Source organism: Protomyctophum bolini, assembly GCF_963924005.1.
Source record: "Protomyctophum bolini genome assembly, chromosome: 3".
Lineage (NCBI taxonomy): Eukaryota > Metazoa > Chordata > Actinopteri > Myctophiformes > Myctophidae > Protomyctophum > Protomyctophum bolini.
The window spans coordinates 34,207,573-34,225,343 of NC_137864.1; the positions used below are offsets into that span (position 1 = coordinate 34,207,573).

The window sequence follows — 17,771 nt, forward strand, 5'->3', positions numbered from 1 at the left end:
TGGCAATTTGTCAACAATCAATTACACTTCAACTGATGTTTGTAGGCTAGGTTATAGGGTGTTGAATGTTTAAAATACGATATACGCCTAGTTATCCATTTTGGACTATGTACTTTTAAATAAATGTCAATAACGGTATTCAATCAATCAATGAATGACCCCATGTGACTCCAACCCAGAATCAGATTCCCAGTTTTCAGTAGTAGTCAAATCAGCAGTAGGCCTACATATATAATCCCGACATGCTTCTTCATCTGTCTGAAGTTATATTATCCATCCGAATCCCCACTGACTTTGTGTTCACAATATGAGATGACCACCACACTAATTAGCCGCAGACTAATTTCTCAAGACAGATTTTCAATTTGTCATGAAAATCCACCAGCAGGATCACTGTTTTGAATAGGAGCTCTCCTACGGGCAGACCCTTAAGCAGAAAGCAAGCAAATACACAGAGCAGAAGACCTGGGGAGACTTGAAGGAATCAGATTCCATCCGTGGCAAAACTTGAGGAATATGAGGGAGCAAACAAAGTGAAAGACAAGGAGATTGCCACCCTGTAAAATATACTTTCCATTCAGACAGAGGAGACACAGAGCTCGCTGTTTGAGAAAGATGAAGCCTGGAAAGAGGAACTTGATTATTGGCAAAGCAAATAGGAAAAGATCCTGGAAGAGGACAACGTTGAGAGGTTCTTAGAGAAAACTGAGTTGAACACTATCCTGAAACAACAGCACATCACAGAGGAGAATAGATATCTCCGATACCAGCTGTGCTTCCTTCATCAAGACTCTTTTGGCAGATGAAAAAAACAGGCTTTCAAGGAAGAGGAAGAGGATGAAGCAACGAATAGGAAAGACCAGAGACCGCCACAGTGCAAGAGGTTGGAGGCCAAGGCTCCGACAGTGCTTGAGGACGATGAAAAAGAAAAGCAAAGAGAGACCAGAAGATCTCCACTCTAACAGAGACCAGAGGATCAAGAGGTGACCAAGGCCTGAACACTGCTTGAGTAAGACAAGGAAACAATTAACAAAAAATAGGAAATAGCAGGAGACACATACAGCCCACCCACCCATGCTACAGTTTTGTAGCATGTGAGACAGGTGGCAAGTTAGTAGACAAAGCATGTCGAGGAGTTCATTGAGATACTGCACATAGAGTATGTGGCAGACCTGTTGGCTCTACAGGGAGCTCCACGGGGTGCTCCAGCCAGTCGCTGCTGGACTGTTCCGGCAGCAGGTGTTTGAGGAGAACAAAAAGGATTACAAAAGACAGGCACCACCCTGGAAACTGATTATTTGTAACAATGCAGTCTGGTATGAAAGCGCTTGAGGTGTCTCAAAGGCCAGCTGTCTCTAGGTTCAGAGAGAGTTTTTTCCTTGTGGCTATATACATAGAGCCCCCCTGGACAAAGACATACAGTAGTACTGTACTGTAGCCAAAAGAATAAGAACAAAATGAAAAAGGGAAAACAAAATGAAACAAACTGCATTGAAATTTGTAATTAACCATAGATTCCCCATTTGTTGTGTACAGTATAAAGTATTTCCTGTAGGCCGGACTCTACAAACACACAGTCAAACATCTGTTTAGGTTTGTATCTATTCCAGCAGTGTTTTGATGACTTTTTCTTATAAATATAAAACTCTATTAAAACTCTATTAATAGTACTTTATGGAATCATTCAGCTCATTTATCTAATCCTATAGAAAATGGGCCCAGAGGTAAACGGAGGCATTTCACGGTTTACAGCTTACTTCATTCGAGGACAAAGCAAAGCGATTGAGCCGTGGAGAGAAGCATACAGCAGACTTCTTTAAGACAACAAAGCACAGAAATCCAAGTAGCTGGGAGGGAATTTGTTAAGTTCATGCATAAGGGCCTTTCTGTGTGGAGTTTGCATGTTCTCCCCGTGTCCCCTAGGGTAGATACCCTCACAAAACATGCAGTAATCCTGGTCTCTAAACTGCCTCCCCCTGGCCAGCCGGGGCGCCTGATGGAGGGGAAAGGAACTGGTTGGAATAACGTGTTCCTTCCACGAGCTACATCCAACCAGGGAAACTCCCCCTGTCAGGTGTAAAGGAGCAACTTGGACACTCAGGCATGAAGGGAGCATGAGTTAAGTCCGTTGCTCTCCCCAGGTTGGCGGAGGGTGTGTAGAGCCCAGGATCACAGTAGATGATTGGCACAGGGGTGAAAAATGGGTTACAAAATCGTGGGATAAAAAATATATTAAAAAAAAAAAAAGTTCATGCATAATGAATAGTAACATAACATTGAATCTTATACCCATACCTAACACCATGCAAAAAAAAAGTAATCAAGTGCACAAACCTTATGATTGTTGACATGTTCCTTTAATTCCCAGCTAAAGTGAGATTCAACATAAACCACTACATTGATCCTGACAGGAAATGGGGGAGAGAGATGGGGGGGTGACATGCAGTAAAGGCCGTCGGGATCAGGAGTCGAACCCGCGGCACACTGCCAGACTTGGGCTACCGGCCAAGGTGAGCCACAGCCCAGGCCTTTACTCCTCCTTCTTGTCCTCCTGTGTGAGCCAGTGTTTGTTGTACTGGATGTCTGTCTTGAACAGCTTGTCCCACCAGGTGAAACAGGAGGCGTAGTTCCCTGTACCGTTCATGTGGTGGAAGTCATGGAAGCGAGAGCCAGTGTAGAAAGGGATGAGGTAGAGAGGATTGAGAGGAATGTCATAACCACTGAAAGATAGATAGAGACAAAGATTTACAGGTTTGTATTGAGCGAGGTGGAAGAGGGGGGATGGAAATTACATTTATCCCTACGTAGGGATTAGCTATTTAACCACTTCTATAATTATTTTACAGTGATGTTGAACTTTGGTAGAAGGTGGGGTTAGGTACAATCAGTGTGTCAGGTGTGTCGCTATCATGTGACACACAACAGAAACCCTTGCTTCACAACTGCGATTTGCGCCGATGACAACCAAGGTTTTCAGTTTGCATTTCTGGGGTTATCATGCTGATCAGCATGTTCAGGTTTCGGTACCCAGCATTTCATGAGAACAGTCATGTCAGCATTGTGACAACAGGTATGCACCAGCAAACTGTGACTTAACCGTAGCCTATAACAGGGTTTTGTTTTCAACTGAATGGCTGGAAAATGGATATTTAGAGTTTACATAGTACACAGTGCATGCATAAACTTTCCTTTTATCTGGTTTCAGTATTTATTTATGATGTATTTTCTCTATTATTAAAGTTATTGTAGCGGTCAATTTGTATTGGTGGTGGGGAGGGGGTCGCGAGACATGGCCAAAGCATTTTCGGGGGTCCCCGGCCAAAAACGTTGAGAACCCCTGGCCTCTAACATGTTGATTTGCACTGATGTCAGTCGGCAAACGGGTGTAGCAGCATGGGCATTCAAACTGTTGATTTGTACTGATGTCAGTCAGCAAACGTGTATAGCAGCATGGGCATTCAAACTGTTGATTTGTACTGATGTCAGTCAGCAAACGGGTGTAGCAGCATGGGCATTCAAACTGTTGATTTGTACTGATGTCAGTCAGCAAACGGGTGTAGCAGCATGGGCATTCAAACTGTTGATTTGTACTGATGTCAGTCAGCAAACGGGTGTAGCAGCATGGGCATTCAAACTGTTGCCGAATAATGTTGATTTGTACTGACAGCAGGGATCTCCATGTCAGGCATGTCCATATTCAGGCTGATAATGTGGCACATTATCAGCCTGTCCGCTGTTGCCAACTGGGGTAATTGCATTGACAACCCGTCGCCTCTTCCCAGTCCATATATCTGCATGCCCACCACAGACAGACAGATGTGCAACATGAACTTTATATAGGATATACAGTTACAGTATATATACAGTAACTTATTGACTGTTCACTTTGGCCCTCAATGGCCCTTTAATGTTTCAATGTAACTATGAAATTTATTGTACTAGACCGGTGCCCGGCTGTAGAGCACCGAGTCGGTAACGATGGAAGTTGGAGATCCATGCCCGACCCGGCTATGCAATACCCGTGTACCCGTGTCAGAGTACCCGTTCCACCCATCTGTCTGTGTCCATTTTATGGCCATACATGGAGATTTCTGTGTATGTCTTTCTGTGTCCTTTTATTCCTATGGGTCAGGCATGCCCAAATATGGAGTGTTGTGATGTCAGAACAGGCCAGCTCCATATATGGAGCATGGGCAGGAGCCCTGTCCAGAGCCCTGGCCGGGGCCCTGTCCAGAGCCCGGGCAGGGGCCCTGTCCAGAGCCCGGGCAGGGGCCCTGTCCAGAGCCCGGGCAGGGGCCCTGTCCAGAGCCCGGGCAGGGGCCCTGTCCAGAGCCTTTTGTGGCGGTTCTGTTCATGTGTACCCCATAGCAATGATTTGATTGACTGAACACCCCATAGCGATGATTTGTTTGGCTGAGCAAAGTACGTATTGAGGACAAGGGAGGACAGAAAAGTGAAGACAGAAATGTCAGGATGCAAATTGTGATTGGCCGGAAAGAGATGATGATAAGGGCGCCCCTAACTTCACACAGGTGTGATTTTTTATGATATGTATTGCAGCACCATCGGCCATTTTGTCTATGGCTGAAAACTAGTTTCCCCTTTGGTGATTATAAAGTTCACCCTATTCCAGCGGATAGGATAGGGTGAAATGTATTGATCTCCAAAGCGTAAAGTGGATAGGAGCTTACTTTGGAGGTTAGGGGGTTTATAAAATTTCAGTCATCATTGTGCTGTCCTACAGTAGCTGATATTCTGTGGCACACAATCAGGGAGCTAATGATATGACAACTTTATGCAGATGTAATGCCAGGGATTAAGCTGCCTCATGGACCTTGGCTTAGACCCTTTTTGACCTGTCAGTTCCTCCCTACAAGTACCTTCCAGCCATGCTACTATCTCCACAATAATGAGGAAAATTTACATGTACAGTAGACTCTGATACAAATACAGCTACTGTAGCTTAAAACAGTATTAGAAATATTTAAGAATGCATCATCATGTCAGCATTCAAAATACACTTTTGTAGCGATCATGTAGAAATATTAATTATTTAATTTCATTATTAATTTGCTGACTTATCTCACCCTCATGTGGTGGATTCAGCTAAACTACCGTACCTGTAGGTTAAGACAAATTAATGTCTGGTCAGGCAATCAAATAAGAAGAAAGGATTTCTTTCACATCTTTCACCTGTGAACGTCGATGGTCTCCAGGAGACGGAAGGCGAGCCAGGCCCACAGCAGTATCACGTGGTTACAGAATAGTAGGATACCAATGAAGAAGCCGGCTCCAAGGATCACAGTCTCGGCCGGGTGTGCATACTCGGCCTGCATGCCAAATGGAGCCTGGAGGACAGGAGAAGCAGACACATGATGAGAATCGGATGTTTGTGTATGCGTGTGTGCAGTTGTTTTACTTGTGTAGTGTGAGTTGTGTTGTGTGAGTGTGAGCTGTGTTGTGTATATTGAATTCCAATGCTTGAATTATACTTGGTTGTGTGATGTCAAGCAAATAGCGGATCTACGAACTCATAACATGCATACTTTACTGTGTGTTATACTCACAGTAAAGTCGTGGTGGACCTTGTGGATGTATTTGTAAATGCAACGGTGGTGCAGCACTCGATGAAAGAAGTAATGCCAGGTGTCCTCTACCACAGCACTGGCAAAACACTGAGCTACCACGTAGGGCCTGGAGAGAGAGAGAGAGAGAGAGAGAGAGAGAGAGAGAGAGAGAAGGAGAAAAAGAGAGTCTCAATGGTTGACATTGTGTACTGCATTGTAGCACGGTCACAACTCTGATGTTAACTGTATTATATGTTACGTAAGACATAATACATAGTATTATTGCCACTGACCAGCGGGGCATGGAGTCCCACTCGTAGGGGATGTTGAAGAACTCTGTGAAATAGTACGTTCCAGAGATGAGAAACAGCTGGATGCAGAAATGATTATACATCAATATCTTAAAACACTTCCATTGATTCTCCAAAGTCTCAGGCTTGTCCTGCATATAGAGACACACACACACACACACACACACACACACACACACACACACACACACACACACACACACAGAAAAAACGTGTTTCTTTAAAGTCAATTCCTCCTGTCGTTCAGATTATACTAAGATCCCCTGACCACAGAGGAATGCAATTCAGTTTAGATCATCATTAGCAAACATGCATAGACTCTAATGCTGAATTCACACCAGTGGTCGAGACTTCTACTGTTGCGTTCTTCCACTAAATGTATAAACCGTCTGAAAAACGTCCACGAAGGTGACTGATATGGACCATCATGAAACTTAATCTGGTGTAAATGTAATTCTGTCGCTCTCTCACACACACCTGCTGGATCTTATACTTCTGCATGAAGGGCAGGAACTGGAACAAGAAGCCAGGAAGACAGCACATAAAGTAGATGAACTCGTGAACGAAGAGCGACCCCCAGGTGGCGATCTGGAACTTGGTGTAGTTGTCTAGCATGTAACCCCAGGCCTGCTTCAGCGGGGGCTGGAATGGGTTGGGTGGAAACACTGCATCTACGTACTGCACTGCCAGGTACGCAGCAGAGCTCAGGATGTTGGTTGTGCCGTTGACCTCCATGTTGAGCAGTTGATGCAGGGTGAGTGTGTGTTGAGAGAAATCTGGGGGAAGATGGAAAAGAAAAAAGTATAGTGGGGCTCAACGCTTTACGTTATTTTCCGTGAGTGACACTTACAGTATATGACAAAGTATGTAAATTAGGCTTAAGGCAGACCTAAGGCTTTAAAGCATGAAAGACCCTGTCAGGGTTTATTTTCTCAACAGTGACCGGTTCACATTCATTATCCCTTACTTAATATCAGCGCTGCCGCCTGGTTACAACTCCCCTTGTAGATTGTGACGTCAGTAAAATTAAGAACACAAATTGTGCAACAGGTTAACACGCGTCGATAACCTGATTGGCTAAGGTGTTAAAAAGCCTAATGGGTTAGGGGGAAACTACATAACTGGCTCCTAATATATTATAACATAACTGTTACTGTACTACAACAACATTACATTGGGCAACAATAGCCTACATTGAATTAAAAGTAATTTATGTCCTTATTATCACTAATTATAACCACATTATTCTACCACAACAAAGAAAATCACACCACCAAACTGTCAAGTCTGACAAAAGCAGAGAATAACGCATGATAAAGATCACAACTGGATGTTTCTCATTTCCTGTTATTCTGTGGCGATCTCTCCAATCCAAATCCGATTTAAGATTAAAGGTGCAGTAGATTTCTGTTGATTTTAAAATAATTGTTAAAAGCTCTATATTCTGAGCAATAATTGCTGAATGTTCAGAATCTCCCTTATTCTCCAGATCTTTAGTAAACAAAATGCATTTTCAGGTCAGGATACCAATTTTATCCAGTCAAGAGATAATCATAACTCATACAGAATACAGGACAAACAAGTGAAATTGGAACTGGAAACAGTATATAATTGAAGCTGATAAATGAGAGAGACCCCTTTCTTGAACACAGGCTATCTATAGCACAGATTACTTTCAGAATACAGAGCACAAATGTTTTGTTTTAACCATAAATGATCACTTGCACTACGGCCAAGTACATTTGGAGCCCTATAATCACATACGTATAGAGGGTATGCGCGTGACATCATTGATAGATATTTCTCTTCATATCTTATGTTCACATATTAATGTAATGTTAAAAATTGTCCTCGCTCTGGTGTACAGGATTGCCCTGTCACCTAGTAGGGACATTCTGTTTTGCATGTTCATTCATTCTATTATCAGCTGTCACCCACTCCAGATTGATTCAAACTGGAGGAAACAACCTGACCTAAATGACACTCTCACCCCATGAGATAAACCGTAAACAACAGAATCCGTAATCATGGAACATGATTACCAGTCAAAAACATGATCTGTTGTTTAGCTCTGATGACGCCAGACTCTAATCATGCTGTTCGACCTATGGAGAAGTGACACTGCATTCTGATATACGATGACATGTTGAATTGTATATATATGATTGTAAAATGATGTAACAGTGTTCAGAAACTCTTGCGGTACGGAGAATTCTCTCTCCTACCATATTTCATCATTCTTGTCACATATTTCATGTGTAACATACTTTGTAAGAACCGAAGACTTTCACTAAAGATCATTGCATTACCTTTGTGGTCCGTGTGAACATTCCTTTCAAGTCTTTTTCCCTCTGGTTTTCCACCAGAGAGAGTACTTTTGAGTTGTTGACTGAGCTGTCTCTTGTTTCCAAGGAAAGATAGTTAAGGTGGAGTTAAAGTGTATATTTTATACATATCAATCATCATCATACCCGGAGTGTCAAAAAACGATTTTCTGGCCTTGACATACATCCAAACAGAAAAGTCCTATCTGATTGCATTAAACGACATTAAACAAAGTTAAACTCACTTTACCACTCACTTTGCCACTCGATCTGCCGTTCACTTTATGCATGCGCATACCCTCCATTCATAAAATGAACTATTCCGTATTTTTATACTATAACTTCACAGGCCAACATTTGCAGTAAAGATAGCGTATTTGCTATTCACACCCAAGCCCCCGATTGTTCAATCTGACATGAAGCAACAATCACACCATCTAAATTACTCCCATATCAATGCAATATTAAATTAAATTAATGCACAATAATTTCAAGGCTTCTCACCTTTTATGGTCGGTTTTGTCTACCTGGGAGCCAGACCTTCTATAGATGTTCTATAGTATAGAGTACGGTATATCTATGTATATCCCTGTGTGATGTCGTACCTGTGTGTGCTCTATTTCTCTCTATTTCTCTCTCACTCTGCTTTAGAGTTATGGCTGCCCTGCACAGTGTAGCACAGGCGTCCAGGCCCGGATTAACGCATGGGGTCACGGGGCTGTGGCTTTGGGCCAGCTTGGGACACGACTCAAGGGTCCGAGGGGCACAGATCCTTCAATCAACTGTGCCACCACCCCCCACCACCACCAATTCCATGCCTGCCTCTGCATGCCTGTGTGTGTGTGTGTGTGTGTGTGTGTGTGTGTGTGTGTGTGTGTGTGTGTGTGTATGTCAATGCAAAATGAGGCTTCAGTGTTCTCTGACATAATGACATGTTACTTGTGCAAGGTTCTGCCTTCGACTACTGGGAGTGTGCATGCAAAGTTTCACACCAATCAGAGACTAGCTGTTCACAGACAGACAGAGACAAAGCCATAGAGGTGGAAACATAATCTCCGGCCTTCGACCGCTCTGCCTGGCGGAGATAAAATATTATCATTGCAACCAGCCTGACGTCTTTCTGTCTGTCCGTCTGTAAACAGGGGGCGTGAAACTTACACTCCCAGTAGGACAATGAAGAACCTCCACCCCAAATCTTTTAAATGAGCCACATGGTGACGCTATACTAGGCTGATTTCTGTAAAACAAGATCTTTGCTACAATTACAGACTGCCCAAACTCATGCAAATCGGTACACATTATCTCTGTAGTCATGCGATCCAGATGTATCGGTCAGCTTTTTCAGATTCTGTTCCAATTGGCTATGATAGGATTAATGTTTTGCGGGAGTGGCCCATTTTGCACAAAAAATGTAAACAAATCATGAACGCAGCATCCTGTTGCTGTCATACTTTGCACATGGTCGTAGCCTAGCTTGATCCATCTCTAAGGGGGGAAGGGGGGTGAGCAAAAGGGAGGAAGGAGTGGAGGAGAAGTGGGAGATGATGGTGAAGGTCAGAGAAATTATGTATATGGAACAAGGGAGATGTACTGTATTGTGTCCTTACCCGTGTAATCTGTAGCTATGGATAGCAACCTCAAATGGGCCACAGTACACGTGGTGCAGGCTCAGCAATCGCCTGAAGAAAATCGGGAGGAATATAACCACCGCATCCTCAGGGCGTTTCTCAACAGCACCATTGACAGCATCCTCACGAGCGCCTCACCACCGCCTGGGAACTGTACCGACATCAACTGCAAAGCGCTACAGAGGGGTGGTGAGGAGAGGTGAGCGTCTCTTCCACCAGGGAACACAGCATATTGTGTTACCATTTAGCATGTTAAAAGAAAAATCTCGACTAGGTACAGACTCAGTGAGCACAGTCTTGCAATCAAGAAAGGTCGTCATAGGCAGACCTGTCTCCCTAGAGCAGGGGTTCGCTAACCTTTTTGGCCCAGGTACCCAGGTGGGGGGGATAGAATTTTTTCCAGCTACCCCTTCATCCTCGCCGCAACACAGATAAGCATATTTGAAACATTACATTTAGATGCCATTGGAACCATTTGTATTAAAACTTTTCAATCAAAGTCACAACACATTTTCACAACATTTATTTAAGATGCTATTTTAGAATAGATGTAGACCTATTTGACAGTGCAGAAACATAATTGCCTTCCTTGCTGCATCAATTAAGCGTCAACGACCATCAGCTGGTCACAGTCACAGACACTCATAGCCTCTGCAGCAGTGCAGCACTAACTGAAAGTGACTGCATAGAGTGTGTTTCATTTCTATCCAACGGCCCTTGAATGATGGAATATGATTAAGGATTACTGTGATTATGGTAAACTCACATATGGCAAATGTTTTAATCATGCATATTGGACTTTGAATGTTTGATTTGTCTGCGTCTTCCTGTCATTTGACCCGTTCTATATGTTCCTTTCCTCTCTATTCACTCTTCTAGCCCTTACTGAAATTGCAATGTTCAATGTTTCGTGGTTGGACAAAAATCGTCTCTCTCCATCCACTACCATTGAAATAACGTGTTTTTCAGTTGTTTCGTATTGATATTCTGTGTGCATTCAATTCTTATTTTAAACTGACAGTAAAAAGGAACAGGAACGTGCAGCATGGTGACTGGGCATATCATGTTTGTTTTTTCCAAAAATGACATTTTAGCAAATTCAACATAAACAAGGTGGAAGTTGAACCAGGGTGGAACAAGGCAGAAAGAGCCAGCTGGTTAGACAGTCAGGACCACAAATTGTGAATTGTCTGATGTGAAAATAAAGTTGAGTGGCAGAGAACTTTGATATGGCAGCATACACAAGATCGCTACATCACCATGTGTTTTGTGAGATTACAGTGGGCAGACACAGGCACAATAATTCGGGGGACATGATATGACATGACATATTACATACGATACGGGGACATACGGTCTCCTATATGGCTCATGAGGCCGTAAAAAATGAATACAAATACATTCTTTGGGTCGATGAAGGCAGGCTTTGGCCCATTTCAGTAAATCACCTGAAGGCTGAGATGGAAGTTACTGGACCACCCCATGAACCCACATTCAGATGGGATTGGAATGAGAGCCAACATGGTGGGCCTACGGTGTTGGCTCCACAGGGTGCTCCATCCAGTCTCTGCTGGACAGTTCCTGCAGCAGGTGTTGGAGAACAAAATAAATGACAAAAGACAGACACCACCTTGGAGAATGACGGTTTAGAACACGGCAGCTGTTAGAGCCCTGACAAAGGACATGGACAATAAACAAAAAATGAATAAGAAAATAAACCAAACACATTGCAACTGTGATTAATACTGTATAGGTTAAGGAAAGCACAGTTCAATACGAGGTCTGCTAAGAGGATTGAGATACCCAGAAAATTGTTTGTATGTGTGTACACAGTCCAGTGGCATATACGATTTACTTTCAGGCTTATTTGTGATTATGCGTTAGCTATGCAGACTGGTTTGCTGTAGGCTACCTTTTGTTTGTTTTGCATTACTAGTTTTCATACGAGAAGAGAACCGCATACACAGAGTATAATTTAATGGCAGAACTCTACAAACACAAAGTCAAACATCTGTTTAGGTTTGTATTTATTCCAGCGAAATGAGAAATACAGTACGTCACAGAACAGTTGGATGACTTTATTATAAAAAGCAAACTAAACAAAACATTTTCCCATAGTAATAGTTATGAAATCAGGACGTCCAGGCCAGCAGTTCCCTATAATCTGTTGCTCTTTTCATTTTAATGCAACATCAGCGCACTTAAAACATGCCTGTTTCCCCAACATCTGCTTCCTAAACATAAGACAGCTGAACTGAATCCTCACTACAACATGACTAGCTGATCATAACTCATTTCGAATAGTAAATCACATGGAAAATAAAAAGTGCTTTATGGAATCATTCAGCTCATTTCTCTTAGAGAAGATGGGCACAGAGGTAAACGGAGGCATTTCACACCATCATGGCTTAAGCACCGCTTACTTCATTCGAGGACAAGGTCATATATGGGATGCGCTCTACAGGGTTTTATTCGTCCAAAAGCCATGGAGAGAAGACAGCAGACCTCTTTAAGAAGACAACAAGGCACAGAAATCCAAGAGGGATTCAGGTGCAGTCACACCACCACACTGCTTCTTACAATGTTCAGTCCAGAAGATAGAGTGAGCGTGTGTGTGTGTGTGTGTGTGTGTGTGTGTGTGTGTGTGTGTGTGTGTGTGTGTGTGTGTGTGTGTGTGTGTGTGTGTGTGTGTGTGTGTGTGTGTGTGTGTGTGCGCGTGTGTGTGTGTGTGTGTGTGTGTGTTTTTACTCCTCCTTCTTGCCCTCCTGTTTGAGCAGGTGATTGTTGTACTGGCTGTTTGTATTTAACAGCCTGTCCCACCAGGTGAATGTGGAGGCATAGTTGCCCACGAAGTTCATGTGGTGGAAGTCATGGAAGCGAGTGCCAGCGTAGAACGGGATGAGATGGAGAGGATTGAGAGGAATTTCATAACCACTGAGAGAGAGAGAGAGAGAGAGAGAGAGAGAGAGAGAGGATGGACAATGGACATGTAGGAACTAGTTATTTAACCATTTCTACACATTCTTTTAAAGGTTTCATGACATTAATTTTCATTTATTTTTCGTTTTTATTTTAGATTTTATGACCTCAATTACACCCAAAAACCCTGAACTTTGAATATTCAGTGGATTTTCTGTGGTTGGGGGTTTTCTCTGGGGTTTGGAAGCCCAAAAGGCTGCAATGAAAACAGGCAAAACAGTGACATTTTCTGGAAAATCCCATTGACATACAGTATATGGGATTTGCAGGCTGTGACATCACAAACAGCAGGAAAATCCGAGCCAGAAAACCCCAGACCACAGAAAATCTACTGAATGTTAAAAGTTCCCAGCAAGCCAAATTACGTCATGATGATGTTCTCCAGTGACGTTCAGGACTAGGCCATATCACAGCCCATATGGCATATTATTAAAATAATATAGCTTATTCTGGGCTAGATCTGACTACCGGTAGTTATGACTTATGTTGATGTGGCCTCTATCGGACTCTCTCCGATTCATCCAGGGATGTCTGTCTTAGTGGACAGAATTTATGTTGGTTGAAATCAGGTGATATTCTGGGTCAGATCTGACTAGTCTTGGTTTGACTTGATTTGGTCCCAATAGAGACGTCACTAATAAGTCAAGGTCCTGACCGTGCTTGCTGGGTTGAGGGTTTTTGAGTGCAACTGAGCTTTTAAGGTGATGTTGAACATTGGTATAAGGTTGGGTATACAAATATAGAAGGTATGCGCATGCATAAAGTGAGTGGCAAATCGAGTGGCAAAGTGAATTTAATGTCGTTTAATGTCATTTAATGCATTCAGAACTTTGTATGTACGGTATGGGCTGTCATGGCCAGAAAGTCGTTTTTTGAAACTCAGTAGGCGTTTCCGCATAACTTCCGGGTATGATATCACGAGCATAGCCTCTATTGTCAAACATGCTTATCAGTTGCTCCTGTGCACCGTGAGTGGGGCAAGTGATACATTAGTGGTACCACTAATGTATCTTAAAACTAAATTGGAAATATTTAAGAATGGATTTAAATCAGAATTCTGACAAATTCATTCAAAGTCATGTAGCAATATACAATCAATCTGCTGACTTCTCTCACCCTCTTGTGGTGGATTCAAGCAATGGCAACTTCTCCACATATTCGGATATTGCGGGATAACTCATTGCAAATACATGAGTCACACTTCTAATCGTAAATTATACTGCTGCCTGTTGTGTCCCAGGGCTCCCTTGGAAAAGAGATTTTTTATTTCAATGGTTAAATAGAATAACCACACTAGTGGTAACAAGCCATTTAGCCATTTTGAATTATCTGTTCAGTTGGACTTCATTTATTGTAGATATAGGGCATGTGTCCTATTTGAATGTAATTGAGGAAGACACATGATGCCCTGTGTCCAAATTAAGTCCAACTGAACACAGGGGATATGTCCTATTTAAATGTAATGGAGGAAGACACTAAACACTTGCAAGCATGCACTCATGCTATCTCCCCCTCTGTTAACTTCTGGCTAATGAGGATTTTTTTCTCTTCTTTTACCTGTGAACGTCGATGGTCTCCAGGAGACGGAAGGCAACCCAGGCCCACAGCAGCACCACATGGTTACAGAAGATCATGATTCCGATGAAGAAGCCGGCTCCCAGGATCAGAGTCTCGGCCGGGTGTGCATACTCAGCCTGCATGCCGAATGGAGCCTTGAGGACAGTACACATATAGGTCACATACTGTAGTCGGTGTTTGTGTGTGCACATTTGTTTTGTTTGGTGGTGCAATATGTATGCGTGTTTGTCCACGTGTATGTGACAGTGTTTGTGTGCAAGTGTATGTGTTTGCCTGTTTTAAAGAACATAAACTTAATATATATACTATAATAAACTTAATAAAGTAAAGAGATGGCAATCCAAACTGTGTGAGTGTGGAGTGGATGCATTATTACTCACAGTAAACTCGTGGTGGACCTTGTGGATATATTTGTAGATACGACGGTGGTGCAGCGCCCGATGAAGGAAGTAGTGCCAGGTGTCCTCTACCACAGCACATCCAAGGCACTGAGCCAGCAGGTAGGACCTGAAGGGGAGAGAGAGAGAGAGAGAGAGAGAATTATTAAACTATAAAGAAGTTTCACTCAGATTCCTAAGCACTCTGAGTGCCTTGGAATCTTTTTCTTTGCAATTCTGCATTTTACACCTTTTGGGAATTAAGCAGTACTACACTTTCATCATATTAAATTATCCTGAAAAAGAAAAAACAACTTTTTTTCAATCATCAATTATTCTCAACTCTAAGTATTGTGTACTGAATTGTAGCATATCACAACTGTGATGTGTACTGTATGGTACACTACATAATACATATTATATACTGGTGTTATTGCCACTGACCAGCGGGGCATGGAGTCCCAGTCGTAAGGGATGTTGAAGAACTCAGTGAAGTAGTACGTGCCACAGATGAGAGGCAGCTGGATGCAGAAATGATTGAACAGCAACATCTTGAAACACTTCCATTGTTTCTCCCAAGTCTCAGGCTTGTCCTGCATAGGCAAGCAAACACACAAAAACACAAAAGAATATCAGTTGACGGTAGTTAATTTGCACACGTACACAACCATACACTCTAATGCCCAAAGTCACATCAGTCACCAGTGGCGGTCAAAAGTTCTACTGTTGCATATTTCCGGCCGCAAAATGGGTGTCGCTAAAACATCCACGAAGGTGACGTGGACCTTCGTGGCCGTCTCAACGCCCATTGGGAGCACTTATTTGTCACGCATCCTCTCCTCTCCACAGACGATGCACTGAACTTTGAGTTCAGTTCGGTTATTGAGGCATACCACTGTTTTTGTGAATTTGGTGTAAATGTCTCTCATACGTACACACCTGCTGGATCTTATACTTCTGCATGAAGGGCAGGAACTGGAACAAGAAGCCAGGAAGACAGAACCCGAAGTAGATGAACTCGTGAACGAAGAGCGACCCCCAGGTGGCGATCTGGAACTTGGTGTAGTTGTCCAGCATGTAACCCCAGGCCTGCTTCAGCGGGGGCTGGAAGGGGTTGGGTGGTAACACTGCATCTACGTACTCCACTGCCAGGTACGCAGAGCTCAGGATGTTGGTTGTGCCGTTGACCTCCATGTTGAGCGGTTGATGTAGGGGTGAGTGTGTGTGAGTGAAATCTGGGGGAGACAACTGGAAATCAGTTTCAGTATTTTCGGTGAGACATCGTCTTCTATGACAAAGAATGTAAATTGGGCTTAAAGTCTAAGGTTTTACTTATAATGCCTAATTTATACAGTAGTACTGAGTAGGTGCCAGAGTTACCAACTTGTAAAGTGGTTCTAAAAGTGGGTTCAGGGACCCTCAGGGGTCCAAATAGATTTGGCTCCATTTATACACCGTCAGAGTTATAGGGGTCCTCAAAAGGTTTGAGAACCACTGCCTTATTTTATAGTATAGTATAATACCTAGTTTTGTCGGGGGGAAATGTGTAATGTAGAATGCTTGTTCTGATGCTCTATTAATGTCCTATTGTATTGCTCTCCGTCTGCAATGCCGATTCAATATTGTTCTACATTGGTCTGTACTGTACTGTATTGTAATGCATACCAGAGCTGTTTCCTCAGGGCAAGGGTATATTATAATATATTAAGAAATTATATTTCTAGCTAACAACAATTTTATTGTAATTTGTTATACATAAGTCGGAAAGTCCTATGATTTATGTATACCGGTATGCTGACATACATGCACCTGTATCATGTCAAAAGCACACATCCAATAGCTCTGGTCCATAGCCTTACTGCTCTTGAAATGCAGAGAAAATGCGATGGACGAGAAGAGCTAACATCCAAGTTGATCCAACTATTGAAAAGCATTCTTTCACACAACTGTAGGCTATTCCACAAAATTATCTGACAGGATCAACTGTGTACACAATTCAAATATTCCATAATTACATAACTGTTACTGTAGCCTACTGTGAACTGTCTTACATTACAATGGGCAACAATAGTCCTTTCTCTTTTGTGTCTGACAAGAGAATAACGCATATTAAACATCTAATTAGCTTAAGCTTTAACGCAATGTTTCTCGTTTCCCCGTTATTCTGTGGAGATCTGTCAAGAACTCACAACTTATTTACAAATAATACATTATTCAGTGATGATATATCACTTTACAGGCCGACCTTTGCAGTAAAGTAGGCTGTACGACCAAGCGCCCGATTAAGCTCTTCCTGTGTCATGCAGCAACAATCACGCCATCTAAAATATTCCTGCATCAAAGCAATATTCAATTAAATTCATTATTTTAGAGCAATAAACCCGTAGATTCTCACCTTGCAGCGGGTCTGTTCCGTGTACCTGGTGGCGAGAGAGGTACCGAGTGCGTGAACTAGAAGTACAGTAATATTCCTGATTCTGATTGGTCCAGAGGGGAGGAGACTGACGTCGGGGGGCCGAACGGTAGCGCTGATTGGCCCACGGTATGGACTGATGATAGTGAGCAGAGAGTTTCTACAGCGACAGCCAATGAGCGACGAGATGGGCTTTCATACCATTTGGAGTGATGCAGCAGAGATGGGCTGGATTATTTTTGTTATGGTGCCCCAGGGCAGGGATTGAGGGGAGTCATGTAACCAATGTATAACATAAGATTTAAGTTGATGACATTTTAAGTGAGAAAATAAAGCTGTTAAATTATTACAAAAATAGTTGTTAAAGGTGGAAGTGATTCCTCACAGATGTGTAAATGCTGTGGTTCTCAATGCAAACTTAAAGGATCTCCATTGCATTCTCCATAACTCATAAGGATCTCAATAACTCAGATACAGACCTGTAAGGGTCCTTGTGGAACCTCCTCAAGGACCCCTGGGGGTCTCCGGAACCTACTTTGCATCCATCTAATCATAGCTGTCAGGTTATCATACAGATAACTATGCTATAATATG

General features: G+C 42.7%; 2 protein-coding genes across 2 annotated transcripts; both read right to left on the reverse strand.

Moving 5' to 3' along the window:
- Positions 1-2,530: 2,530 nt before the first annotated feature.
- LOC308313032 (methylsterol monooxygenase 1-like) lies at positions 2,531-6,613 on the reverse strand (the record flags this gene model as incomplete). The annotated part of the gene is made up of 5 exons (XM_080759890.1): positions 2,531-2,720; positions 5,194-5,348; positions 5,568-5,694; positions 5,861-6,009; positions 6,356-6,613. 5 exons carry the CDS (start codon positions 6,611-6,613, stop codon positions 2,531-2,533), a joined length of 879 nt encoding a protein of 292 aa, XP_080616016.1.
- Positions 6,614-11,893: 5,280 nt separating this feature from the next.
- Positions 11,894-17,192, reverse strand: LOC308313030 (methylsterol monooxygenase 1). Its single transcript, XM_080759887.1, has 6 exons — positions 17,160-17,192; positions 15,704-15,999; positions 15,209-15,357; positions 14,768-14,894; positions 14,367-14,521; positions 11,894-12,764 (listed from the first exon to the last, which is right to left on the reverse strand). The coding sequence occupies exons 2-6, from the start codon at positions 15,956-15,958 to the stop codon at positions 12,575-12,577; spliced, it is 876 nt and encodes a 291-aa protein (XP_080616013.1). The 5' UTR covers positions 15,959-15,999; positions 17,160-17,192; the 3' UTR covers positions 11,894-12,574.
- Between the last annotated feature and the right edge of the window lie 579 nt (positions 17,193-17,771).

What these genes read in the sequence shown, in the direction of transcription:
- LOC308313030 (XM_080759887.1), bottom strand. Translation starts at nt 15,958, where the DNA reads ATGGAGGTCAACGGCACAACCAACATCCTGAGCTCTGCGTACCTGGCA. An exon ending in AGGTCCACCACGAGTTTACT is followed by an intron (nt 14,522 to 14,767) that starts GTGAGTAATAAT and finishes ACTGTCCTCAAG; the next exon opens with GCTCCATTCGGCATGCAGGC. An exon ending in GAGACCATCGACGTTCACAG is followed by an intron (nt 12,765 to 14,366) that starts GTAAAAGAAGAG and finishes TCTCTCTCTCAG; the next exon opens with TGGTTATGAAATTCCTCTCA.